General features: G+C 47.3%; 1 protein-coding gene across 3 annotated transcripts in view; it reads right to left on the reverse strand.

Annotated features, from left to right (window-relative positions):
• Window positions 1-3012: 3012 nt before the first annotated feature.
• Window positions 3013-26650, reverse strand: part of LOC306785481 (signal-induced proliferation-associated 1-like protein 2) — a 48267-nt gene continuing 24629 nt past the window's right edge. The window contains exons 9-20 of one of the 3 annotated variants that reach the window (XM_079279872.1): window positions 23829-24083; window positions 21040-21186; window positions 19548-19651; window positions 19370-19458; window positions 17956-18332; window positions 15652-15900; window positions 12715-12844; window positions 9706-9925; window positions 8163-8294; window positions 5745-5862; window positions 5149-5227; window positions 3013-4753 (exon numbers count right to left, since the gene is read on the reverse strand). In XM_079279872.1, the coding sequence (XP_079135998.1) occupies window positions 4607-4753; window positions 5149-5227; window positions 5745-5862; window positions 8163-8294; window positions 9706-9925; window positions 12715-12844; window positions 15652-15900; window positions 17956-18332; window positions 19370-19458; window positions 19548-19651; window positions 21040-21186; window positions 23829-24083 (2047 nt within the window). In that variant the 3' untranslated portion in view covers window positions 3013-4606. Of the gene's footprint in view, window positions 4754-5148; window positions 5228-5744; window positions 5863-8162; window positions 8295-9705; window positions 9926-12714; window positions 12845-15651; window positions 15901-17955; window positions 18333-19369; window positions 19459-19547; window positions 19652-21039; window positions 21187-23828; window positions 24084-26650 lie in introns of those variants that run through there. The other 2 variants (XM_079279873.1, XM_079279874.1) reach the window with 2 other exon arrangements.

A 26650-nucleotide genomic window follows, 5' to 3' on the forward strand; every position in this document is an offset into this window, starting at 1 on the left:
TCTATTGAGGCCAGGCAGGCAGGCAGCCAGGCAAGTGGCTTATGAAATGTCGCCCTTCACCAGGTCCAGGCTAAGAGCGTGCTCACCTGCGACTTGACTGACAGAGACGTCCCGTGGGGACCTGGGAGGCAGATGGGGGGAAGAGATGGCTTCGGAGGATCTCCCCTTTTCTCCTTTTGCTGTCTTTTGGTGTTGTGTTATGCAGCTCCCCAGTGAGCGAGAGGGAATTTCAAAAGCGCCTGCAGCAGCAGGAGGAGAGATGAGCTGCACAGATAAGAAGACCAGGTGAGAGAGATAATCCTGCTGTCACGCCTCGCAGGCACACAACACAATTGAGATTTCGTAACTATCTGATACGACCAAAGGCGAGGCTGTTGAATTGTCCTCTTTTCACCGCGTTTAAGACACGAGTCGTGGTCAGTAAATCACACGTCTGCTTGAAAGAGGAAGACGTGGCATCAAGTTATTGAGCCAAGGATTACACACAACAGCCATTCTGAATAATGCATAGATAAGAGTTTCAGATATTTATGAATAATACTTGCAATCCTAGCAGAGGAGATTAATCCAAACACAAAGTCTAATCCATTGTATCAGGGAGAGCTGATATTTGATATTTTGCACGTACGGGCTGACCCACACACACACACACACACACACACACGCGGTCGATAAGAGTTCCCCCTCCCTCCGCGCCTTGCCAGCTGCGCTTTGGGCACACTGAACCCTATTCTGGGTAACATGATCCTGACTTGGGTGGCACACACAGCAGGGGAGCATCTGCTGTGGGACTGTGGAAGCAGGACAACTGTGTCCCGGTCACATGCTATTATGTGTGACGAGCGCCAAATCTGTGCAGGATTGGTTGACGGATGACCGTCACTCCCCGAGTAGAGGATGAGCGCCAACGATCCTTCCTCGAACTGCCGACACAGTCAAATATTAGAAATCAATGTGGGTTGCGTGACTGGAAGCCCTCCCCGTTCGGTGAGAGTAGATTTCCCACCGATTTGGGTCGAACCTTACTGCTTGTCAGCATATTTTGCAAAGCTGCTAAAATCCCAACCTGTCATTGTAGTATTTAATTGGTCCCACGCTGCTGAACCGGCCTCTGTTCACACATCTCTCTCCAGATTTCCCCTCATGCCAAAGTAATTTGGTTCCTCTCTTTAGTCGCTGGTCGCACCCTCCACAATAAACCCTGGAGTCCTCCTGCACCTGAAACAGGAAACACTTTCACCTTGCGCCAGTGCCAGCTCCCATCTGCTGTCCTGGCACTGCACACACACACACACACACACGTAGAATAACTACCTCATCTCCCTGCACACTGCTGCTGGCCAAACCCAGAGCTCGTCCACGCCCAGGCCTTTTCATCGGCAGCTCTGGCGTGTAGCGGGCCTGATGGAGAGTTCGGCGCAGGCTGCCTGGTAAAATGAGCTCCAGGTTCATTCATGAGGTGGTCAGACTTGGACGAGGCTTTGATTGAATCCTCAGACGCACGCTTTGCTGACACAAAAATAAAAACGGTTCAAGCGAGCTAATTGCAACTGGCTGCGACTCCCTCGAATGTGATCCAAATGGCGGGGAAAATGTGTATCCCAAAGCGGCCCTACCCACAATTCAATGCACCTGCATACCCACCAGCCTCCAGAGGACGTGATAGATTGGACCACACTCCAGCAGCTGGGCTGGAGGTTTATGCAGGAAGTAGCGAACTAATTTAATTGTTTTTCTCTCTGCACCCCCAAAAAAGCTTATGATTAATTATTCAGCGACTCCTCCGACGTCCCTGCGGTGAAAGCAACATCTGTCATTTATTTAAAGCACACCAACTCACAGGGAATCACGTCACAAACACATTATGGTTTCATGTTTCCGTTCGAAAGTCTTAGCACACCCGCTGTTTGCAAAATAGAGGATGAAAAAGGTGTCACAGAAAAGGTTATCTTTGTGTTCTCCTGCGGGAGCTCAACAAACTTACTGTTCAAAACTAGCTCCTTGTCTTTAGTCTGGAGGACAAGATGTCTGATGACATATACTCAGCTCCAGGTCCATCTTCACTTCCGTATCATTCCGAGCACGAGGCGCTCTCCTCCGTCATCTTTTCACTTATATTCCCAGGGTTTGTCTTTCCAATACATCTTACACGCATTACATTTGGAAGGCTTTAGATGAGAGTCCAAACCTTAAGGACTGTGTCAAAAGATCTGCGACTCTTAGAATTCTATGATAGTTTTCAAAGCTCACTTGGAAGGGATGAGTTGAAACGTGCAGACCAGACCATGTGAGGATAGATTCACATACCTTTCGAACTTCAGAAGTCTTTTTCGTGCAAGTATTCCTCTTTGAGTCTCCGTGGACTGTGTGTATTACCGAGCCGGGGTATCACCTTTCATTTGGCCAACTAAAAGCCTGCATTTTTGAGCGAGGACAAACAGGATCTCTCACATAACAAACACGTTAGGAAAGGATCACTTCATAGCCAGTGAGGAGACAGGATGAAGCTCTTACGGCAACAATTTCACTGTAAATCTTGACATTATGTGTTGTTTTAAATAGGAAATGTTCTTACCGACTGGAGACTCTTGCTCTGTGCAAAGGTGACATCTTTAAAGCTCACTAATTGACACGTTATATCTCGTTTGTAAAAAGTGAGTTGTGGTTTTACGTGATTTATTTGCTGGAACCATTTCATTGAACAGAGCCAGGCTAGCCGTTTCCCCCTGCTTCCAGTCTCTATGCTAAGCTAAGCTAATCATCTCTCCAGCTAATGTATAACAAATGCGAGAGGTATCTATCCTCTTTCTTTCACATTTCCAAATATGTTGAAGTATTTCTTTAAGACAGAATTGAGAAAGAAACAAAAAAAACATGAATCTATCCTTTAACTGCTGGGTTTTAATTGACTAAACATGAGCAGATTATCCTTCAGTCAAATTTAAAATCACTGCTTTTGGTTAAGAATGCTAGAAATAGAAACGCATTAAAAACACAGAAATCACTTATTTTTACAACTACATTTATTAAAAAAAAAAAAAAACCCAAAGTTGAACAAAATTAAAAAAAAAAAAAGCAACTAGTGTCCCACCAGGGATGAGACAGTTTACGGAGAGAGACATTTTTAAAAGCATACAAACCAGCAAACTGTATTCTAGCAGCATCCAAATGTTGGAATCTCCAAAATCATCATTTCTATATTTAAATATATAGTTTGTTTGTTTTGCCCTGGCAAGCTACACACTTTACAACATACAGAGCTTTATCTCTCCTTTGTGCAGAAAAATAAAACTGAATTAAATAAACAACTTTAGGTTAAATAAGCTTAAATAATAGTGTTAAATACAAGACACTTCTGTGGCAGTTATGTACAGAAATAAACACATTTGGCATTGTAAGTGTGGTTCACTGGCGCTTGCTCTAATGCTCTAGAAACCACTGCATAAGAACACATTATGCTGCTCGCTCGCTCGCTCTCTCTCTCTCTCACACACACACACACACGCGTCATATATATGATTTTATATCAGTGAGCCACAGACAAGGCATGTGTTTTTAAAAGACAATTAAAAGCAAAAAGAAACAATCCATTTACAACCAGGAGTTTCAGGCACAGTCTCTTTTTATAAATACATGTCCAGTACAACTGCTGCTCGACAGGAACTCTTCAAGTTTGTGCTAACTTCTTTTTTCTGTTTTTTTTTTTTTGTCTTTTCTTCTCTTTTTTTTAAACACAGTTTTGTAACTACCACTTCATTATTGCTAGGACATTGTGACAGTGATTGGAAACTACTGACGAACATGTGTGTGGGGAAAGCACCTTTAAAACACCAAAATAGTACTGCCATGTGACCCTACATTACGACACTGAGGTAAAGAAAAAGTGGAATTCATTGAAAGAAAAAAAGAAAGAAAAATTACCCAAAACAAACTTTTTTGGGAGTTTGGGAACCGGAAATCCAGAAAAAAAAGGGTCTCAGTTGAGCTACATTCATTTCCCCCCCCACCACCCCACACCCACTGTATGTTTCAAAGACCGCCACATGTGGATTCCTCTTGGTGCAGGCAGACAGTAAGTACCACTTCATTATGCCCAGTACATTCCTCCCCTCCCGGCCTCACCCCCTCCACCTTCCTGTGTCCGTGATGGCCGGCACAGGAACAGCTGTGTGACAGTGTGCGCAGTACAATACAGTACAGCCGAGTATACAGTACAGTGGACTGACGTGACATACGTAGGTAGATTATATGTTGACTACAGTAAATGAGCTTTACATTCCACTACTGTAAGAAGATCCCAGCGCAGGAGATGAGGAGGTTTCCCCAAGAGTCTCTTCAGCCAGGATAAAGAAACTGTTAACGTCAGGAACAGCCCTGCACTTCAGACAGAGGAAGGTCCCAAAACTAAAGGTCCAGATCAGGGTTTCACGTCTCTCCTCACAGGGCTGCACTAGAGTCTCCTAAGCAGGGCCTATTTCTAAAGAGTCTCGATTACTCTGGGGGCCGGTGACGGTTTGTTTTATAGTCGGTTTGCCTGGGGATCATGTGGGAGTCTTACAGAGGAGCTGACTGGGTGCCCAGGAGGAGTGAAGGCCTTCTCTCTTTCTCAGGGTTTCTTGTCGATGGAGTGAAAGAACCACTCTGTGAACTTCCTGAGCTGAGCCGACGCCATCTGGCTCTCCTCCTGCAGTCGCATGTTGTCCTGTCTCAGGTGCTGCACCTCCTCCTGCAACATCGCCTTATCCTCCTTCTCCTGAACACACAAACACACACAATCAACACCGGGATGTGAGGAAAAAAATAAATGGATCCAAAAGGGGTTGATAAAAGCCCCGCGATTACAAAAGCATCCGGCTGTCGTCAGCGCCGTGTAAATGGGAGGCATTAACATGGCAAAGCAGCCGTTTCGCTGTTCCGATAAACGCGCACTTCCTCTCTCCATTTGAAGCACATTAGTTGAGGTGGGGATATGTTGGGCTGGGACACAATGAGGGAAGGAAGCAGGATATTGAATTAAGTGGACGAGTGTGTATTACACAGACCGCGGGGCACCCATTACTCACCGTCTATTCTCCTGATCCGTGTGACACAGACACGCATTGTTTGCTAACGTGGAAGCGGACGCGTTTGATGAACGTGTGAACTCACCTTTCTGAGGTCGTGCTGCAGCTGCCTGAGGATCACCTCCAACTGGTTGACTTTGCCAGTTAGTGTGGAGGGGGCGCCGCTGTTGGGGGAACAAGAAAGACTCATTCATCACATAAACAGTAAACAACGGCCGCTTCTACCACGACACAGAGGCTGTTAATGGACAGCTAAGTTATCGTTGCTCAGCCTGTCAAGCTTTCAGTCTTCGTATGTTTTGGGGTTAGACCCTTTTGTCGGCTGACTTTAGCAGCTTTAGCTAGCGAGTGTAAACTGAAGCTAACGCCAAAACACAGAGTCCATCGAAACCTCTGTAGCCAGCAGACGTTTTAATGTTTGTTGATTTGTCTTTAAATGCTCAGCCTGTAAAACAGCCTTAAATATGCACACGATGGCAACATACTAGATGTGATAATAACAGACTGTAGCAATGTAGCCTCAGAATGTGACCACAGTATGATTAAATGCATAAAATGTAATCAAAATGGGACTTTGTTCTAACATGATGATTGAATGGTTCAGTGAATGGTTTGGCGACGAGTCGATCATTCGCTCGCTGTGGGAGCTTGTGTGTGCTTGTGTTCGTCGGTGACGCCTACTCTGCTTCCAGTGCTGCTCCCTCCGCCTCCACCACCCGTCTGGTCAGCTCCCTTGAGATCTGCAGAGCCTCCGCCCGCTGCATGTCCGTCATGGTGCAGAAAGACGCCACGCGCTGGTCTGGAGACAGAACAGGTGACGTAACGGGGTCATAGTCTGCCCTTCACATTGAAAACAGGAAACGTGTTGGGCAAAGCGTTTCACGGCGTAAACATGCAACTAAAACAGAGCAGAGCAAAACACACTCGCATGCACACATTCCTGACAGGATGGGGCAGTTCAGTCACTCTTTTGTATGAATGAGCGCTTCTGTTTCAGCAAAGCCACCGGAGGCGGTGCTCCCGATCTGTATGCCGGCAACAAGGAACAAGGTGGGAAACGGAGCATTTCTAGACTGTCTCAGTCAAAGCAGGTCCCTTGGGTGTTGCTCCGGTGCCCTCGCCCCTCTGAGCTTCCTCTGACAGCTGTTTGGCTCATAACGGGCTGGATCCCAGAGAGCTGCGAGGCACCAGTCATGCTTGTTTTACCATATCAGGCCCTTAAGCTCGCTCAAAGCCCCATGGAAAACCCAAACTTGGCATGTTCTGCTTGGGGACTGCTCAGTCTCGAGGCGTAATGCTCTTTTCTTTAGAAATCTCTCTCTCTGAGACTAAAGATAGGAGGATCAGCATATTCATAGAAAATATTAAGGATACCCTTCTATTAATTTAGCCCCCCAAATAAAAGCTAATCCACTCCAAGACAAAAGCTGATCGAGCCTGGAGTTGGTTGTTCAGACGAGGTAGGAAAGGGAGACCAAGCTGCAATTTACATATGAATGAACATTTTCCTCGTACGCGATGGCTGCATTAGAAAGATTAAAGACTTCTCGTACAGCAGCGGCAAATCAGCTCGTCGTTTCTGCACGACCCGGTGTCCAGATTTACCGGAAAAACGGCTGCAAATCAAACTGATTACGCCGACTAGGAAACACGACAATCTATGCGAGTGAGCGCACTGTGCTGTACTTGTGTTTGAGGGAATATTAAAACCATATCCACTAGTTGACAAAGAGAGCTTTCAGTGATTATACCAAAAGCCTTTTGTTGTAATCATCCCATTTTTTTTTCTTAAATTCCATCTGCTTCCAAAAGTCAGGAGAGCACAGTGGGGTTTTTTTGCCGACGCAGTGAATGTGAGCAGTCTCTCAGGATCCACATGGCCGCTGTTACGAGTGCCATGAATGCTCTACATAGCAGGCAACCTCTCTCTCTGCCCTGGCTCTAAACACAGTCGGGTAAACATACATGGCACAACGGCAGCCCGGAGTCACTTTCTGCTCGGCAACAAGGCTCCGGTTTTTACGCGGCGCTTTTCATGGGCCAGCCAGGCTGCCGTGACAACTGCCTTCAAGCTGCCAGTCAGACTCTGCATGATCTCCACTGATTCCACTCTTGTTAAATGGTGTGCTGCAGGCAGCGTATCAAAAGGAGAAACTCCTCGGAGAGTTCATTAATTATGACAAATGAATGGTCACATGCTACGTTTGGCCGCTCGCTGGTCTCGGGGTCGGCAGGAGTTCATGTGAAAAAAACCCAACAACATATTCCTGACGTGTAAGCGTTTCTGTGATAGATGGGAGACACACGGGCATGAGAGTGGTCGCAGAAGTACTTAAAAGCAGAAAAAAAATGAAGAGAAGTGATGATGCTGATCATGAGGTGGCTGAGACGTGGCAACGCCAATTAGCTGAAAATAGTGTGAAAAGACAGATCTTAGTTTCGACAGGAACATATCGCTCAAGACAACATACTGTAAGCCCTCATTAATCCATCTGAGCACTCGATTCCTAAATCACCTGTTCCAGAGCCCACAAAAGCCACAAATCCTCTGAAGCAGCCTCATTCAGAGAGCGCCTTCAAAATTAAGATTTCTGTTCCTAAGGACAGAATCGGCCGCTTTAGGCCAGACGAGATGTCTGTCATCGTTTTGTAGAAGAAGAAAAAATCCATCATCTTACGGCGCATATTCAGATTCAATGGACAAAAGGCCACGAGGGGAGCTGAATGCACCCCAACCTATCAACAGTAGAAGGAGGCGTCGCTGTAAGAACTCTCCCTGAGTGGCCACTTGCTGTCTTTATGGTGTGAAAATTGATGTCTCATTCCTTTCAGGCTACAGCGCTCGCTGGGAATCACAATGGGGCTCAGGGTCTGCGGTGCAAAAAGCGAAAAAAGGATCCCCACAAGTCACCTCCAACAGCAGCTTAGGAGACGCTAGAAGAAACACAAACACAAAGCGCGCACACAAACCTGCACATGCAAGCCATCTAGCACTCACACACACACACACACACACACACACTCTCGCTAAGCAGCCAGGAGGAGGGGGGGGGGGGGGGGGTTACACAAGGTGCCAGCAGCTTCAGCCACGCTGGTTACCTTCAAAGGCTCGTGCTGCGTCAACCAGGTGAGACCAGTCCAGGCCCGAGGCAGCGTCTGGGAGGGGCATGAGGCCCGGGTCGCTGAACTTGGACCTGTCCGCCAACGAGCCGTCAGAGAACCAAAAGTCATCTGCAGAGACAGGCAGGCACGCCGATCAGTGTCTCGGCCTGGCCTGAGTTCAGGGCGGATCTCTAAGTCGCTCATCAGTTTGCATCAGAGCAGACAAGAGGTTTGGGAGAGGAATAGGAGGGGCGCAATGGGGGGGGGGGGGGGGGGGGTTATTCAAAGGGGTCGTCGCTCGCTCAAAGGGCATGATATTTATCCAGCCCTGCTTATCACAACACCGTGTTGAGTCCAACTCTAGTCTAGTGGCACCGAAATAACAAATCCTCCCAATCATTGCAAACAATTTAGCTCTGGAAAGAAATGTTTAGCGTTTATGTGACAGCGCGATGGGCTCACAATAAACCACCTTCTCTGCATAACACTCACAAGGCGCTGTCTGAGGGGCGATAAATGACTTGTCTAAGTGGATGTCTTCATGTTTCAATCAATATCTCCTGTCCCTCCCCTCCGTCCCTCCCGCTCTTTCTCCCCGTCAGCCCTGAAAGACGGGGAATGCAATAAACAAGCTCCCGTTCCGCAGAGAGGCATTTAGAAATGCATGAGTGGAGAAGCCGAGAGACAGACAGAGACAGAAAGAGAGAGCGACAGAGAGACAGAGAGAGAGACACAGAGAGAGAGAGCGAGCTTGAGGTGATGCCGACACTCCTTTCAATTTACACAGCGTTTTGGAGCTTGAGTGATTCACTGTTGGTCCAATTCACCAAATTGGTCTGTTTCAGTGAGGGAACGACAGAGCCTGTGTTCTCGACTACCCTTCAAAACAATCAGGAACCCATCAGGTTGACAGCCAGAAGAGGCCAAAGAGAGAAACGTCTTTCCAAAAAGCCATTTTCTATCAGACGACGGCAGCCGGAGACGGTTGAGGAGCGGAATGGAAATGAGACAGGAGGGATGGAGAGGGGGGGGGGGGCAGGCAGGGACTCGTGAGTGAATGAAACATAACGTATGACAGACATCGCGACATTCCTGATGGAAAAATAGGCGCGTTTACGTCACAGATCTTCCAAGACCTGCAGCGGCGCAGGCAGGACACATCACACCTCTCATCACCGGAACACAGTCGGTGGGTGCTGGGAGGGATGGCAGCGACAGGTGTCTGCTTAATGCAGACGGAGCGGCGGGGGCCCCCAATGCACGCTGCACGCCGCCTCGCCCAGTTCCAATCAGTGACTATATCGAGGAGCGCTGCTGGTGGCGCTCATGATATTGGTAGGACACAAGTGGCCCTTCAAACAAGTATCTATATCTTGTGGCTTTTATCTGGTGCCAGCGAGGAGGAATGAGAATCCAAGAGCAACATGCAGAGAAAGTCGACTTCAGTCTCTAAGAGGCAATTCAGAGCCGCTTGTGTTCCTTAAAGCAGCACCTCTGCAGTGTCCTCGTGAATCCCTGTTGCACACGTTCCTGTACTCACTCCTTAGGTTGGACGCTCCCTGGTTGTGGACCATGCGAGGAGGCAGCGTGCTGTGGTAAGGTGGGGTGGTGCTGAATAGGATGTCGTTGGGCATGGTTTGGTCCAGCATGGAGCTGCGCGAGCTGGCGTAGGACGAACCCTTGCGGTTACTGCACACACTCTCGTCCGACAGCGTCCGGTACAGGGAGCGCCTCGGTGACGAGCTGCCCACTGCCGACACCTGAGGGAAGGAGAACAATTTGTCAAGAGAGAGCCACAACTACTACCCCCCCGCCCCCTCCTCCTGTGCGTCGCCTTTCCTCGGCACAGCGGGTTTTTACACCAGCGGGCAGCTGGGTGGGTGTATAGGACGGAGCATCGGGCAGCAGTGTCAGGAATCAATTACGGTCTTTGCTCTCAGGAAAAATGCAGCTGGATTGAGCACAGCTGGAGGGTGTCTGGCAGAGGGGGGGGGGGGGGGGACAGAGGTCACTGCACTCAGGCAGCCGATAGTCACCGAGCTTAATGTGAGAAACTACAGAAGGCAGACGAGACTAAGTGCCACAATACGAGAGGGAACAGAAAAAGCTGATAGGCCAGCCAGAGATGTATTTGTATTTGATGGAGAAAACACAAACGATACTTGATATTTCCCCAGAGATACATAGTTTAGAGTCCTATGGGGTGGTGAGTGCATACGGCAGCTAAAATCCGGCAGTTTTCCTGATACGGAACTCCAACATGATCTATTATCCGGGGATTGTTGACACAGATATATAAAGCACAGTGGAACTCCTGTATAATTGTTTACAATACAAACCCGGTGTTCAGTGACGCAGTGGCATTAATGAACTTCTATTAAGCGCATTGGCTGCTTTGTGTGCACTCTCCAGAATAGAACTCGTATCGCAAAGACGTATAAAAGGCCAACACAGGGTGATGGTGAACAATCGCAAAAGCTGCATCGTCCTGCGGCCAGACTTTTGACAGAGCATCCTCCTGTATAAACACACCAAACCACAATGACCAATCCAATCCATCATTGTCCCTTTCAGCCTCCATAAATATTGCAGGAGTGACATCAAAAGTAGCCACAAATGATATGTGAGGCAGTCGGCCAGATGGGTAAACGTCTGCCTTGGGCTGCAGCTGTGTAACCAGCGCTACACTAGTATACCCGCAAGCCAACACCCAGCCATCTCCATTTCAAAGACGGATCCCCCACAAATCCCACCGTGACAATTTAACAAACATATGCACTGGAATTGAAAGCAGCACACATGCTGCCTCCGCTGAACATCTTGCATGCTTTAACTTAACAAGGCTGTCTCTTACTCCCAAGTTTTCCCGCCCAACTTTACATGATTAGACCCCATAAGGTTTGTTCCTAATCGAAACAACTTTAAACAGGATTTGCTGCTCTCTCATATAAAGCAAAAATAGCACCGATTCTGAGCTCCCATAAATGGAGTCACGGCAAATGAAAGCATTCGCAACAGGGCTTAATGTTTTCTTTTTCAGAAGCCATCTATTTATTACAACCGCAGCACCAAACCAGGCTCTCTGAACACATCCTGGCGCTGGTTAACGGAACCCGCTGTGCACATTACACAGAAAATATTGTTTTAATCAAACCTACAAGATTATTGACTATTTCGGCATGTCTAAATCCAGCCACACAATCGTGTGCCTGTCTGTGGAAGGGCCGTCTCAGCGGACACCGCGGCGGGCAAGGAAAACCTCCCCGCACCTGCTCGCCAACACTAAGACCGACTACCGGAAGTGACACACAGATTAACCTTCAGGTGATTGAACAAGTCAGACCGGAATTTGAAATAAGTCAACAATGAAGCCAACATCGCCATAACTGTATTCTGATTCTTCGACGTTCCCGCTGATGATTGGAAACATGCCGTCTCCAGAGAATAAAAGTATGCGTTCATTGGGATCAGATGTGTGTATGGTTGGAATGTCTGGCTCTGAGCCCTCCTTCATGCATCTCTCTCCCAGACTGCTATTCCACACATTGTATTATCACTATGCTGCTCTTTGAATCCACCAAACAGCGCCGTGTACCTTTGTTCTGGTTGCTGCATTTTCACATAGAATCAAATGAAGGGTAAATCGCAGGGCAGGCCCGATACACCAGCTTTCGTCTTTGGCACTGATGCTGCCTGGTTCTGTTGTACGCATCACACTTTATATACTCGTCTGTAAGCCCAGTGCACATGCCAAGTTTCCACTCGGCTCAAATGTCTCACAAATGATCCGTTATCTTTCAGGTTCACGCGTATTAACGCACGGACGCATGAGCAGCGCTGTGTGGTTCTGGTTCTGGACTGTAGCAGCAATATTTAAATGTCACTAATGCCACAAATACCAATATTGTATTCATTTTGTTTTGATGTCACTATTTTGTATAGAAGTTAAAACGGGCCAAGAAACGGTAGCCCTGTTGAGCCGAGCTGCTTCGTGTGAGGGACAAGGCCGGCCTGTGCCAGAGGACGTGCTTGCCTTCTGTCGGGATGACGTGCATTCATAATACAATTGAGCAGCTTCCAAAAATAACTCGTCTGTATGTCTCCAGGGCCCCTTCCTGGTAGATAATGGATGGGGAACTGAAGATGCAATTAATAGAGTCTGCTGGACCCGGGAACATCAAACATCGATGCACTCTCTGCAACTCCCTGCCTTTAATCCATGACAGCCTGACTGAAAAAAACCCAGGACCCGTTTATAAAGCCGTTATAAATGTAATTTTCCCCGTCAGCTGTGGTATCAGGACCGACTGATAGGCAGCAGATGTTTGTCCCGCTTTTACTCGGTTCCCAGCAAAAGGTCATCTGCTCTGGTTCTGGTTCGTGTAGGCACTACGCCTGTTAGTCAGCATGATGAAATAGCTTTCCTAACAATGTCACATCATCATATTCATCAATCACCACATCACAGCTTCCACGGGTTTTAGTCGTCAACGTCACAATTATCGCGTCATCTAGAGGTTAATTAGTCAATCAGCCACAGTGACCTCACCTTCCGACTCCCGTCTTCTCCTGGGGGGCTGTTGTGCATCATTTTAAGGTAGTCTTCTTTCGAAAGTCTCTGCAGCGAATTCCCATCCCGCTCAGCGGCCTGGCAGGCGGCCTCATGTGCATACAGCTGCCTGTAGACCCAAACAGAGGGCACAGAGGAGCAGAGCTAATCAGAAGGGTGAGGAAAGCCACATCCTGCAAAGAGAGGCCTTGGGCCATCGCAGCTCGGGTCCAGCTATTTAGGAAGTAAAGTCAGTATCACACAAAGGGGGTTACGGTGGGACTGTCTTAGCATGCCAACAACAGGTGCTTCCATGCTGGCCAGGTGAACGTGGGGCAACGGAAGGTTGGAGAGGGGAGCCAGAGAGGAGCTTATTACCAAATCCCACCCGCTCCCAACTCACTCTGCCAAAGCAATGATTAAAGACAGTGTGAAGAACTCAGCCAAGCACTGTGACAAGTAGAAAGGAAGAGGGGGGGAAAAAAAGAAGAAGAGGGTTTTGGACAGAAAGTACATCCAGAGACGAGTGCAAACCACAGACCCTAGAGGAGTGTTCAGACAACAGACACGAGAGCTGTTCGACAGGATTGGACAAGGACCCACAAGAGGTGGCATGTTTTGTTTTGGTGGGTGGTGTTAGTCAGTGGGGTGGTTGTCATTTACATGATTTTTGGGGGGTGCTGAGTGTTTATGGGGGAGGTTGTGTGAGGCTGTGAGACCTCTGCTTTAAGTGAGCAGCACACTGAGTGCTGTTGGCAGGGCGCTAGACGGCCGCGGGGGGGGGGGGGGGGCAACGACACGATGGGCAGCCTGGCTGCGACGGTTACCTAGAGACACTATTGCTGAGCGTGGCCCTGCTTTTACGCTTTTGGCACCATGGCAACCAAGCCCTAAATACATAGACAGGCATCGCAAATGTCTTCGTCAGACCACGAGAGCTCTCGTTCACAAACAAAACACTCTATTCTGAAGGCTGCATCTGGGAAAAAGGAGAGCAACTAATTGAGCTCTGTATTCTAGCGGTTTGCTGCTAAACCTGTAGGGAGCAACCCCCCCCCCCTTCCCTCTGTATCTTACCCTTGTTCCAATCATCCCGTAATCATGGATCGATCACGTAAGAGAACAAATTGGACAACGCTCAAGCGCTGACCTTTGCAATTAAAGGTCATTCCACTGTGCCACAGCAGTTGCGTAATGCCTACAATGTGTCATACATTTTTTCTTCTTCTTGCACAGCAGAGCCTGGGTGTAAAACAAAGAAGGTACGTTTTCATCCACCTGTTATAAATACACTTTTTCTTGCTAGAAATTTGGCGAAAAAAAAGAGGCAATAATGATGAAATGTTTTCCGGCTTGGCTTGAGGTGATAAAGCTGGCATATCGAAAAGAGAAAAACGCAATAAAGGCTGATGGAAACAGATTTGATGTTGCAGTACCTTCCTCTACTGTAGACAAGGCAGTCATGCCATGCTGAGGGTTGCTTCTGCCTGTCACACCCCCCCCCCCCCCCCTCTCTCTCTATCACTACAGAGTATTGTGGATTCTGTGGAGAAATGTCACAGCTACTGATGCACAGTTGGTTGTTCTCCACTGGCAGCATGTGCCACATGGCAGGGATAGTACTGGAGTGGGGCGGTGGTCTGGGATAAAGGGTAAGGGGGGGGGGGGGGGGTGGACTTTGACTAACTGTGTACCTTGAATGCTCAGACAGCATTTTGAGAAGGAACGCTAACAAGCTCTCCGCTCCTCTGGAACAGGAGAGAGAGAGAGAGAGCGAGAGAGAGAGAGAGAGAGAGAGAGAGAGAGAGAGAGAGAGAGACAGCCCAGGGTTAGCAGCATCCTGCATTACATACAGCGTTAGAGCAAATGAGGAAACCTTTTTTCGGGAGGAGGAAGAGAAACTTCATTATGTTAGAACAATATCTGTGAGTAATATTAGGCCATTTATCACGAGGCGCCGTTACGAAAGAGGACATAAAACTGTAGGAATATATAAACAAAGAACGGGGAAGATAACTGAATTTCTGAGCTTTTTCATAAGTCGGCAGGATGATGACTTCGCTGCATGCGATCAATCACGTAGTCCTTAAGTGGCAAATTTCACAGCCTAAATTAAATTACTTGGGAGCTAGAGCAGGGGGGGGTTCTTCCAGGGCAAATCTCACATTCTCTCCTCTAAAGAAATGCCCAAAGCCCACACACAAACACCTTCAAACAAGCACGCACACATGCCATCACAGCTGTGTTTCAATTTCACCATCAATGGCTCTCTGTTCTCTACTGGAAACCATTTAATCGCCAGACAGATACAGTCAGTCGTCACTGCTCACTTCAGTCTGAGGGGAGCGTACGTCCTCAACCTGGCGGAGCGGCTGCATAGATTCCTCTCCCCTTTGCCGCCATTTCTGAGGCTACTCTGTGGCGGGCGTGTCCTCGGGGCTGCATGTGCTGCTGTGTGGATCGTTGCTCGGCTCCCAGCAGAGACGCTGATCTGGTGGAGGATCGGCAGTCCACGGGGACGCGGCTTCAAGGGAGCAATCAATAACTGCAAGTGACATGTGCCAAGTGTATTATGTCCGCGGCTTCATTGAGCTTATTTATTTCGTGGCTGTCGGCTTCAATCAAGGCGCGTTTGTGCGCACTGGGTGGGCCGTCTGGGAGGGGCACTTGTGTTGGAGTGGGTCTGGCTCTCGTGCAACAGCAAGTCTGGAAGTAAACAGCTCCGCAGAGAGAGAAACAGTGCTGACGAGGCCAGTTAGCGTGATTCAAATGTGTGTTGTCTAGCTCGGCATGACAGATGCCGTCGCGCTTTATGTGAAGCGGCACCGAACGACGAACTTTTGTTTTGTTTCTGTGGTAAAAGAGCATATTTGGTGTGTTCATGATCTCCTGCATGCGCTCTCTCTGGCTTTCGCTCGCTCTCTCACGCACACTCACCCACACTCTGAAATGTTGGGAGGTCCCTCAGTGCTATGGGCATCATCCTCCTCCTCATCATCAGTTGTCTTCATTCCCCCTGGGAGTTTGCAACCGGACTGTGGGCGTGCCTGTCCACAGGCCTCTGAGCTGGGCCCCGGCTCCGGCCCTGAGCTGCTGGTCTGGGGGATGGTGAACACCTTGGAGGAGTCAGCGGACAGACAGTATCTGGCACCGCGGGCCAGGGGACTGCCAGAGTGGTGTGAGCCACTGACCAAGCAAAACAAAATTAAAAAATAAAGCATAATGTAACTCAAAAGTGACCAAAATGAAAACATGAAAGCATAAACAAGCATTGAAACAATGAAATAATGAGAAAGGCTACTAAGCAAGGCACCATAGCGCAGATGTTGTGAAATAACGGAATGATTTTCAAATTAAGATGACAATCGAATGCTCTGCTGTCGACTCAGACGTCATCTCCTCCGCATAGAGCGGAGTCACGCTGGTTCACCTCTGACCTACATTGGAAAATGACTCACATCCAGTCTATGATGTGCATATTCCTGCTGAACTTTGTCCTTTAAATGTTTAGTCAAATATCAACTGACAAACCCGATTAAGAGGTCACTGCGTTCGAGTCAGAAAGAAGAGTATTTTAACTCCCGGCGGTTTCCAGACAGTTTTATGTGAAGAGGATTTGAGATATTCCTCACTATGACTTCTGCTGATTTATGATTCTCAAGTGTGATAAACAATTACTGCAAAGTAACTGCATGACTAGAGATCACTAGGTTAGTGGAAAATGTTACTTATTTTGTGATTTGGGTGGACTGACTCTTTAGACTTCTGATCAAAGGAATGCATTATTTATAGAGAATGAAGGGTGTGTATTTCTAATATTCTAAATATTTGATTGATATTTAAACTTTGTTTCTGCTTGATTTTATGTACAGTACATCACAAAATCCATTTGATTGGAACAAGGCTACGATGCACCGTGTCTTTGTTTATGATTATTGTCCTTATACTACGTTCCCCTTCATGTAAAGGTAGATTCATGCAGGATGAATGAATCATATTTGACAGTGATGAGAAAACGAGCCATGCATCAGACAACAGAGCGCTCTGCCTGTCTTTGCTCCTTTTAATACCGCATCGCTCACACTGCATCCTTTGCCATGCTAAGATGTCCCCCAGAACAGCACTTCTTCTGTGGTTTCCTAAACACTTTGTGTTTTACGTCAACCGCCTGATTAGAATTAAACCGTTAGCTGTTCAACTGGACCCAGTCAGGTTTTGATTCAACGTCTGTTGGAAACTTTGAATGGACACAAAACATTCCTCGAAAACACCCCGAGACATCAGAGTCGGCTTAAGCTGGAGGCACTGCACACTCTTGTTTCCATATTCATGGCCATCTGGGGCCCCGCCCTGCAAACTGTGCTCCTGCTGGTTCACGGTTTGCTCAGACGACACGCGGGTGTCAAAGACCATTCCATCAAAGGTGGGAAGCATCGGAGTAGTCAAGGCGATGGCGTGGGCTCTCTGCTCATCTCCGACTGATGTCCTGGAGCAGACAGCTCCGACGCCTCCCGAACAGGTCAATGATCTCAACAGATTGCGCTAACATAATCCAGAAAGACACAAACAAATAGATACCCTTTCTATTTCATGGGGGCAGACTGTGAGTGGCTGCAGGGCCAACCCTCTCTGACACCCCCTTCCTCTTTCCCAGATGGGCCCCAGCCTGGCGAGGGCAACATGGACGAGGGTGTGACGAAGCCCCCCCCCCCCCCCGCCCCATGTCGCTCTGGCCTGACAGCAGCCCCACCCGCCAGGTTCAGCACAGCTGGATGAGTCAGGCAGCGGGGTCAGGCGTGAGGTAGCACCATGCTTTTTGTGCACGTGTTTGTATCTGTGTGTGTTTAATAGAACAGATGACGGGAGGTTTGTGTGTGAATATAGAGCCACATGTTTGAACACAGTGGATCGTGGCCCGAAACCATAAAAAAAGGGCGTGTTTTTTCTCATCGGGCGAATCAATGACCACAGAGAAGAAGGAGCATCACAGTCATCCATGACATCAGCTGGAGTATACAGTGTGGTGACATGAACAAGGAAAAAACAACATGAAGGTTCCCAGTAAAGAGCTGAGCCTTCAGATCAGCTTCAATGCTCCGGGGGTCAGATTCAACAAGTCACAGATCTCTGTCTTGACCGACCCCAAAACAGCAGATACAGGCAGCTAAAACAATTGGAAACATAACCGTCTTTTAGGGGCACATAGTGAAATAGAACACACATCCTGACTCTGCACTGTACCTTGAGTGGGATGAGATCTCGCTCAGGTCCCCGAGGCTCCCTTCCGTCACATGACTCGACATAACGGCGGAGGCGTAGCCCTGTGGCAGGTACAGTTTCCCGTGATCCTCCTCCGACGCCCCGTCTTCGTGGAGCTCCGACACCCAGGGGTGTCCCTGCTCCCCCCCCACCCTGCCCTGCAGCAGCACCCGGGCCCCGGGGGCCACGCAGGGATTAGTGTCGATGCCGCTGTCGGTCGACGCCCCTTTGATGTACGTGAGGCCCAGCATCTCCGGGTCCATCAAGTCTCCGGAGCCAAAGTGCTTATCGTCGCTGTTGCTGGAGGCGTTGCTTGAGAGGGTGTTGCTACTTGAGTGGCTGGAGGTTTTATCGCCCGTCTGGTGGAGCAAGAGAGAGCAAGACGGTTAAAGGAGATAGAGCTACAGTAAATCAGACAACATGCTCGGAGCACCTGAGGGGGATGGGCTCACCCATCAGGCGACATCACATGTTCATGTGTCCCTGACTGAGGCCCGTGATACTGTCGGGCCCGTTGACGGTTACAGGGAGGAATACAAACAGAATATGCTGAATGTCACTTTGTTTGTTTGTGACCTCTTAGATTCTGGTACTTCTATGAGAGACCTGGCCCCTAAATCTGTTCAGTTTAATCGTCTCATCAACTAGTTTTACCCAGTTCTGATTAGAAAGCCAGACTTGTTCATCGTAAAGCTGAAAAATGAAGTAAGATTAATATAAATCTGTAATGTTTTCTTAATTTTCTATGCTAAACACTGCTAAATCACGAAAGCACCCTAAATCCCAGCACAGCTACTCTGATTTGAAAAAAAGAGAAAAAAAGAGGCTTTGTGCTTTAATAAGAAAAGAGAATGCCAAGGGAACGGTTTAAATCTTCATCCACTGGCCTGGGTTAATGCAACACTGGCTGAAAGCACTGAACGATGTGGTTAGCGGTACGCTGCAGCCTCCAGCAACAAAAGGAGAAAGTAAAGACGGAAGGAGGGACGACGAACGAGAGGAGAATGCAGAGAAAGGAGAAAATGAGAGGCTCGAGCACTTAATATATTCAACCTTCGAGGAAAACGTGTCCTAGAAAGGTGCGAGACAACCATAAACGGTGATGAGACGAGAGGCCCGTTAGCATGCTGATGAAGGGGAAGCGATGAGTGCAAAGAGCGGCTAGAGGGGGGACGACGGGGTTGAATACCCCCCAATCGAGGATTCGCTGCAAAGCGCATGAACAAGGGCAATCTGACCTCACCCCGATTCAAACACTGATGTGGGGTGAAGCAGGTCCGACGTACTGTACTGCTTTTACACATTGTGGCCTTCCAAACAAGTTGACGGTGAATTTCTAAACACTTCCATTGGATATCACGTAGGCAGCTTCTGTCAAAGGAGGTCAGACATTTACCCTGGACAGCTTGTTGGGAGAGTCTTTCCCTCCTTCTCTTTGCTTCAGAGGGTTCAGGATCTTGGTGGAGGGGATGTGCCATTTGGCCTCTGTCGACAGAGAAGAACAAGCCGAGTGTGAGCGAGCACCAGACGTGAACAGACAGCATGAAAGAAAAAAAATCGCCCTTCAGACGCACCTGCAGACCTGGTCCTCTCCAGGGTGGGCTCCCGCTCCCTGTGGATCTCTCCGTCACCCCCCTGGATGTCACCTGCCCGCTCGTGGAGGACAGGGGAAGGACACCTGGAGAAAGACGGAGGAGGGAAGTGGGCTGTGAATCTTCTTCCGTCTATAGCGTGAACTCTGTATTCTAGTCAGAGAGAGGCTTCAATAGATCTACAGCAATTAGCTCAAGATCATTTAAGGTGGATTCACTTGAGCTCGTAATAGTATAAAGACGCTGCCAGACAATGCCGCCGAGGGACCTCCTTTCATTCGACTTGGCATGCCGGGCACTCTCTCTTGCTCCTGACAAAAGGGAGAGAGAGAGCAGCAAATGTTTCAACGCGGGTCTTAATTAAACCTTAAAGGCGCTACTAACGGTTACAACAGATGAACAGAGGCCACGGCGTCTCGTGATCTTTAGCCGAGGCTCTAACCGGAGATCAATCGGCTCGGCAACGCGTCGGCTTCTCTGCGCCGTGGCAGCTCTGACAGGCCACAGTGGTCCCTGAGAGTTCAGTGCACTTGTGAGGCCTCTGACAGAAAGGCAGCAGTGTGCAGCTAAGCCTCTTGTCATGGTCCGTAACCATTTACAGACATCGGTCTCTGATGGATTCTGCTCAGCCTGACAGATGTTACGCCTCTGCAGTCTGAAGCCCCGCATACCATTATATGATCGAAAGCAGAAAAAAAAGAAGTTAATATTGAAAAGGAGATCTACAGTTGACTGTGCTGTTAAGGGGAGAAAACACATGGACTGGTAACTGTGGTGGCTTTTGTTCATGTTTTCATGTTGACAGCAGCTAAAAGGTCTCTTTTAGTAAAGCTTCTTCCTCCTCTTCCCTTTTTTCCACCAAAAATATTTATTTTCAACAGCTTTCTTCAGAATTATAGTGTCGTTTCTGAAAGTGGCACTTCAGTCGCAGTAGGTTATACTGAAGACGAGAAAAAGTTCTTGATAATCACTTCCTATCACAGTTAAGTGATCATCTTTCTGAACAGAAGGTGCCATGTGCTGAAAACTTGGCTTGGATTTTTTGAATGGAATGGCTTAAAATAAAAGTGGCCATTCATGTTCGAGGCAGCATTTATATTCTTCTAGCTTTGAGTTGATTGAATGGAAGCTATAATAATACATGTTAAATAAAAAGTAATCTCATACATGAAGCTCATCATCCTCAATCATCTTCCCTTATTTCAGGTTCTGGATGTGGTATTGTTATTGGTATCACTTCCTGCTTAAAAAAATAAAAAAATAAAAATAAAAAGAGAGTGATGACTGGCCAAAAGTGAGCTGATGATTCGGTCATTTCGTGTGGAAAAATTGCTCCCATTTTGCAAAATTGCAAGTTCTCGGAAATAGTGCCGCCTGTGACTGATTGTGGCTGCATTCATTACTGCAAAAGTGCATATTCCTGGAGGGACGTTGAGGCTATTTGAAAAGAAGGCACACTGCTCTGGTCCCGTACCCATCGCATCCAGGCTGCTGGGACCAGGTGCTGCTGCCGCAGGGTCCTGGATCGCTGGAGGAGGACTGGTTACTGGGGGAGCTGCGGTAGTGCTGGTCTCCCTTGTTACATGAGGTGACCTGGGGGTTCTCCATATCCTGCATCGTCCTGCAGAAACAGAGGGACAAAAGTGTAAAACACGCTGCATAGAGGGTCAAAACCGGGGCTGTATGAATATAAATACGATTTTATAAAACATTTTTATATTCAATGACCAAATTAGACATCTCACAACTGGACAAACTTCTTTCCCCCCCTGTCCCGCGTTCATGACTTTATCATTAGGTGTCACTCCAGTGAACGCTCCCTTGCATGTGAGCACCGTGGATAATCCCCAAGAAAACGTGGGAGCTGTCAGTGAGGTAGAAGGTGTTTTGTTCTCCGAAGACGAAGAGCAACAGGGATTAGTTATGGTAACACGCCTCAGTGAGTGATCCAGATGGTGCAGCCCGGTGTGGGGTGTGTGTGTGTAGAGTAAGAAGTCAAGATGTCTGCTTCGATTTCTGCTCAACCTATCCAAAATGGCACTGCCTTGCAACGGGCCCTGACAAGAGGTTTCTTTGCTTACGTTCGCCTGGTCAGGAGAAACCTGCGGATGAGAGTCTAGAGTGAAAAATAAACACTGGATTGGAGTTATGTCTGCTGCCTAGAGGCCTTCCGTCTAACCGACACACCAAAGTAGCTTAAATGACCGAGCGGAAATAAGACTGCAATAACATTGGCAGGATGGCTTTCACATCAAGTATCCAGCCAGGTCTAGATGCATACACTTTCATCTCTTTCCCCCCCCCCCCCCCCATGCATTTGTTTGTATATTGAGTTGAGGACTGGGTCTGAATGAAGTTGACAAACAGAATCTCACCGTTCAAAACGATACACACGTCCATTTAGAAAGCGTACAATTTCTTCCCCTTTCTGCTTCGTCGTCGGGTTTCCTTTGTCTAGACCTCCATGGGAAACTCACTGAACTGTCAGTAACTCAGTCGCAGCACACATCATCGAATGCTTTGGCCAGATCTCTACATTTCCTCCTCAGCCGCTTCCAGGCACTTTAATGTGAAACGGCAGCAGCTGCTTTTCTCCTCCTCCTCGCTACACATAATGTAAAGTTCTTTCTTTTTTGGGGGAAGGGGGGGGTTTGAGTATTTTTTTTCTTTCTTCGCTGCAATAACAGTCAAGGATTAGCGGTCGGTCCTTATTTTTTCCATGCTGGGTGTCATATTTTATAGTGTGGAAGTGTGGATTGAGCTCAATATGTGGCGTGTGGATGGGATGATGCTTTGTATCTAAGCTAAGCTAAGATGTGACCCAAGTACCCTTTCATTGACACCACCTGTTGCATTTAAACTGGATGCTGTTTAATACTAATAATCATGTAAAAGTGGATATTGTTACGATAATGAACTGTCAATGTTTCGGTCAGTTCGGTCCCGTTTGCATTCGTTCTGCTTCCACTTGGAGTGACAGAGATGGACGTTTCAACCGTTAGCTGTGCAACCGTAACAAACCAAATGTCCGTTACTTTTGGCCTGCTTTAGAATACTGATATAAATCCTAACAAATATATACATTATTCTATATGTCGATTTATTTTTGTAACCTGTCTTCCTCCCTCCTTTCTATGATCCCCCTGCCCTCCCCCACTCCCACCCCCCTGGGGTGGTCCAGAGAAGAGCGCTCTCTTTGTTTCAGCAGTAATTGGATGAGATGAGCCGAGCTGCGTCAGTGTCCCCACCACCTCCTCCTCAGCAGGGTGCAGGAAGACGAGCGGGGAGCAGGAGGGGTACGGAGAGAGGGAGGGAGAGCGAGAGAGAGAAAGGAGTGCTCCCACTGCCAGGGACTCTGATTAGGCAGCGAAGGTGGCCATTATCCCAGTACAGTCAGAACAGGCGACACCAGGGGGGGGGGGGGGGGGGGGGGGTCGGTGTGACACACTGGAAAGGTTATCATGACTGTAGGGGTTTCATTAGAATGAACAAATCACTGCTTTACATGGCTCAATGGAGATGTCCAAAAGAGACACCGTCCAGGACAGGAACAAAGTCGGAGTGTGGCCTTATCATCTGAGGGGAGATGAAAGCGAAGCCACGAATTCATTGGACTAAAATGCTCCATTTATGTGTATGCAAAGAGCGGAACACAATAACCGGCTCTTCTCTGAATGAGAACGGCTCAGAGTTCAAAAGGTTTCATCTCAAAGGATCCGGTCTTTTGAGCCTCACGATGTTTGATCGGAAAGCTTTGCTCTTTCTAGATCTCTGGAAAACCTTGAGTAGAAAGCTTGACTTCCAAAAGTGCCCAAAAAGGACATTATGTTTTGTTCTATACATTTTTTTTTTGTAGCACTGTGAACGGTGTTGCGTGATCTTGAGGTGATATTTTTCTAAGTGACTTTCACTCTCATTAAAGACAAAAGGTGAAATGAATGAGTTGGTATCGGTGTAATAATTACTTACAACTTTCATTTTTAGTCTTGTGCATAATTATACGCTTCAAAAACATCCTGCTGAATAAGATGTGACTAATGAAAGTTGAGATTGTTAGCTAGCGGTCAAAATCCTTTTTATGGAAATGACATGTAAACAGAAAGATCACGTATTGACCCAAGAGATGTGTGTTCTTTTACAGGAAGATGATGGAAATATCTAAGCTCTTGCCGTGTTCCTCTGTTGTGTGCGGATCAATACGAAGCAGTGAACAAAACTCCTTTCGCAATGTAAATCAACAGTCTTTGCATAGTCCAGCTTTACCTGGACCCATCTGGCAGCTTCCTATCAAAGGAGGTGCTCCGTGGGAGGGCTGCCTGGTGCTGCTGGAGGATCTGCTGGCACTGCAGGCGGTCGGGGCCCTGCGTGGGCGAGCCCCGGGACAGCGGCGCTCCGGCAGCCGCGGGCACCCGATGCCAAGTGGTGTTTCTCCTGAAGGGAGTCTTGTACTCGCAGGGTGTGCCCTCGCTGTCGACCTTGTACTCCACCATAGGTATGCGGTAGAGCTCGGAGCAGCCCCTGAGCGGGAAGGAGGAGGATGTGGAAGGAAATGAAAGAAGATGGTAAAAGGGACAGTTCGGCACAAAATTTGAAAATATACATTTTTTTCGATACATTTTGCGGTTGCATTAGCAGACGTCTTGAACGATTTCAGCTGCTACAGTACTTTACTGTACAACACAACTGACCTCGACGTCCTCGGGGGGGAGGGGGAGGGGAATCATTCAGCCATTACCATGACTACCGTCAGGAAAAACATTTTTAATCAATGATTTTATTGTTAGGCACAAACTGGACATTTTGTTTTTAACTGAAACTTGGTTAAATCAAGATAACAGTGCAGCTGTCCTTATTGAATCAACACCTCACAACTTCAGTTTCATGAGTGAAACAAGAGCGCATGAGAAAGGAGGTGGAGTTGCTGTTTTATTTAATGATTCTCTTCAATGCAAGCAGATGCCCTTTGGTCATTTTGGTTCTTTTGAATATGTGGCTCTGAATTCCACTCAAGCTTTATTCCTAAATATTTACAGACCGCCTAAATACTGTGCAACCTTCTTTGATGAGTTTACTGAACTGCTGTCTGTAATCTGTATTGATTTTGACTGTGTTGTTATTCTTGGTGATTTTAATATCCATGTTGATAATCCCCAGGACAGAGAGTCTATAGAACTATGTGGTGTCCTTGATAACTATGATCTGACTCAGCATGTGACAGGACCCACCTGCAACAGGGGGTACACTCTGGACCTAATCATCACCAAAGGTGTAAACATTTCCAAGGTTGCTGTGACTGATGTTGCACTCTCTGATCATTTCTGTGTTTTCTTTGAGAGTGCAATCTCCTTGCACACAAATGTCCAAACCAAGGTTGTGACAAAGCGTTACATCTCTGAAAACACCAGTGAACTATTTATTCAGAAGTTCTCCTCCACACCAGCACTCTCTTGCTTCTCAGTCAATGAGCTTGTAGATGGCTTCAATTTTAAAGTTAAAAATATTATTGATGCCATTGCACCCACTAAAGTGAAGGTTGTCTCGGGTAAGCAAAGATCTCCTTGGAGAAATGCTACGTTGGTCAAAATGGAGAAACGAGAGTGTCGGAAAGCTGAGCGCAGGTGGCGAAAAACTAATCTCCAGGTTCACTGTGACATCTATAAAGAGAGACTTAGCAATTATAATTTGGAACTTACAAATGCAAGGCAGTCATTCTTCTCTGACATCATAACCAAAAACAAGAACAATACACGCGCCTTATTTGCTACCGTCGACAGGCTAACAAACCCTCCAGTGTCGGTAGCTGCTGAACTCCAATCCACCTGGGCATGCAATCAATTTGCCTCCTTTTTTACTGACAAAATTCAGAAAATTAGACAAGCAGTCAGTGCCTCCACACCAACCACAGGATATGTGTTGTCCCGATCTCTGAATAACATCCATTCAAATATCATGACACAATTTCATTCAATCGACCGTAGAAGCCTAGAAGACATTATACAACATCTGAAGTCATCCTCCTGCTGCTTGGATATTCTACCACCACACTTTTTCAAAAATATTTCAAACTGCATGACTACTGATCTTTTACAAATTGTAAACACATCCCTTCTCTCAGGTGTCTTCCCACAAGCCCTAAAAACTGCAGTCATTAAACCACTCATAAAGAAGGCTAGTTTAGACTCCGCAACAATGAAAAATTATCGGCCAATATCAAACCTCCCATTTTTAAGTAAAATAATTGAAAAAGTGGTTTTCCAACAGCTGACCAACTTCTTGGCCATAAATAACTGCTTTGATGTTTTCCAGTCAGGCTTTCGACAGCACCACAGTACTGAAACTGCTCTTGTTAAGGTTTTCAACGACATCCAGTTAAACATAGACAATGGCAGAAGTTCAGTCTTAGTGTTACTGGATCTCAGTGCTGCATTCGACACGGTCGACCATGCCATACTCCTAGAAAGACTAAAAATCTGGGTGGGACTCTCTGGCACAGCACTTAACTGGTTTGAATCCTACTTGAAGGACCGAGAATACTTTGTGTCTGTAGCTGATTACACATCAGAGCTGACTAAAATGACATGTGGTGTTCCCCAAGGTTCAATACTGGGGCCTCTTCTGTTCAACATCTACATGCTTCCACTAGCTCAGATTATGAAAAACAACAAAGTGTGTTATCATAATTATGCAGACGACACACAAATCTACAGAACTATGTCACCAGGGGACTATAATCCCATACAAGGGCTGGGTAACTGTATTGAACAAATCAGCAACTGGATGTGCCAGAATTTTCTTCAATTAAACAAAGATAAAACAGAAGTAATTGTTTTTGGTACCAAGGACGAACAATTGAAAATCACCGCTCAGCTTCAGTCACTGATGTTAAAACCCACAAACCAAGCCAGAAATCTAGGTGTAGTTATGGATTCAGACCTCAACCTGAACAGCCATATCAAGACAATTACAAAATCAGCCTATCACCTGAAGAATATATCAAGGATTAGAGGACTTATGTCTCAACAGGATTTGGAAAAACTTGTCCACGCATTTATCTTCAGCAGACTGGACTACTGTAACGGTGTGTT

This window comes from Melanostigma gelatinosum (assembly GCF_949748355.1).
Source record: "Melanostigma gelatinosum genome assembly, chromosome: 12".
Classification (NCBI taxonomy): Eukaryota; Metazoa; Chordata; class Actinopteri; order Perciformes; family Zoarcidae; genus Melanostigma; species Melanostigma gelatinosum.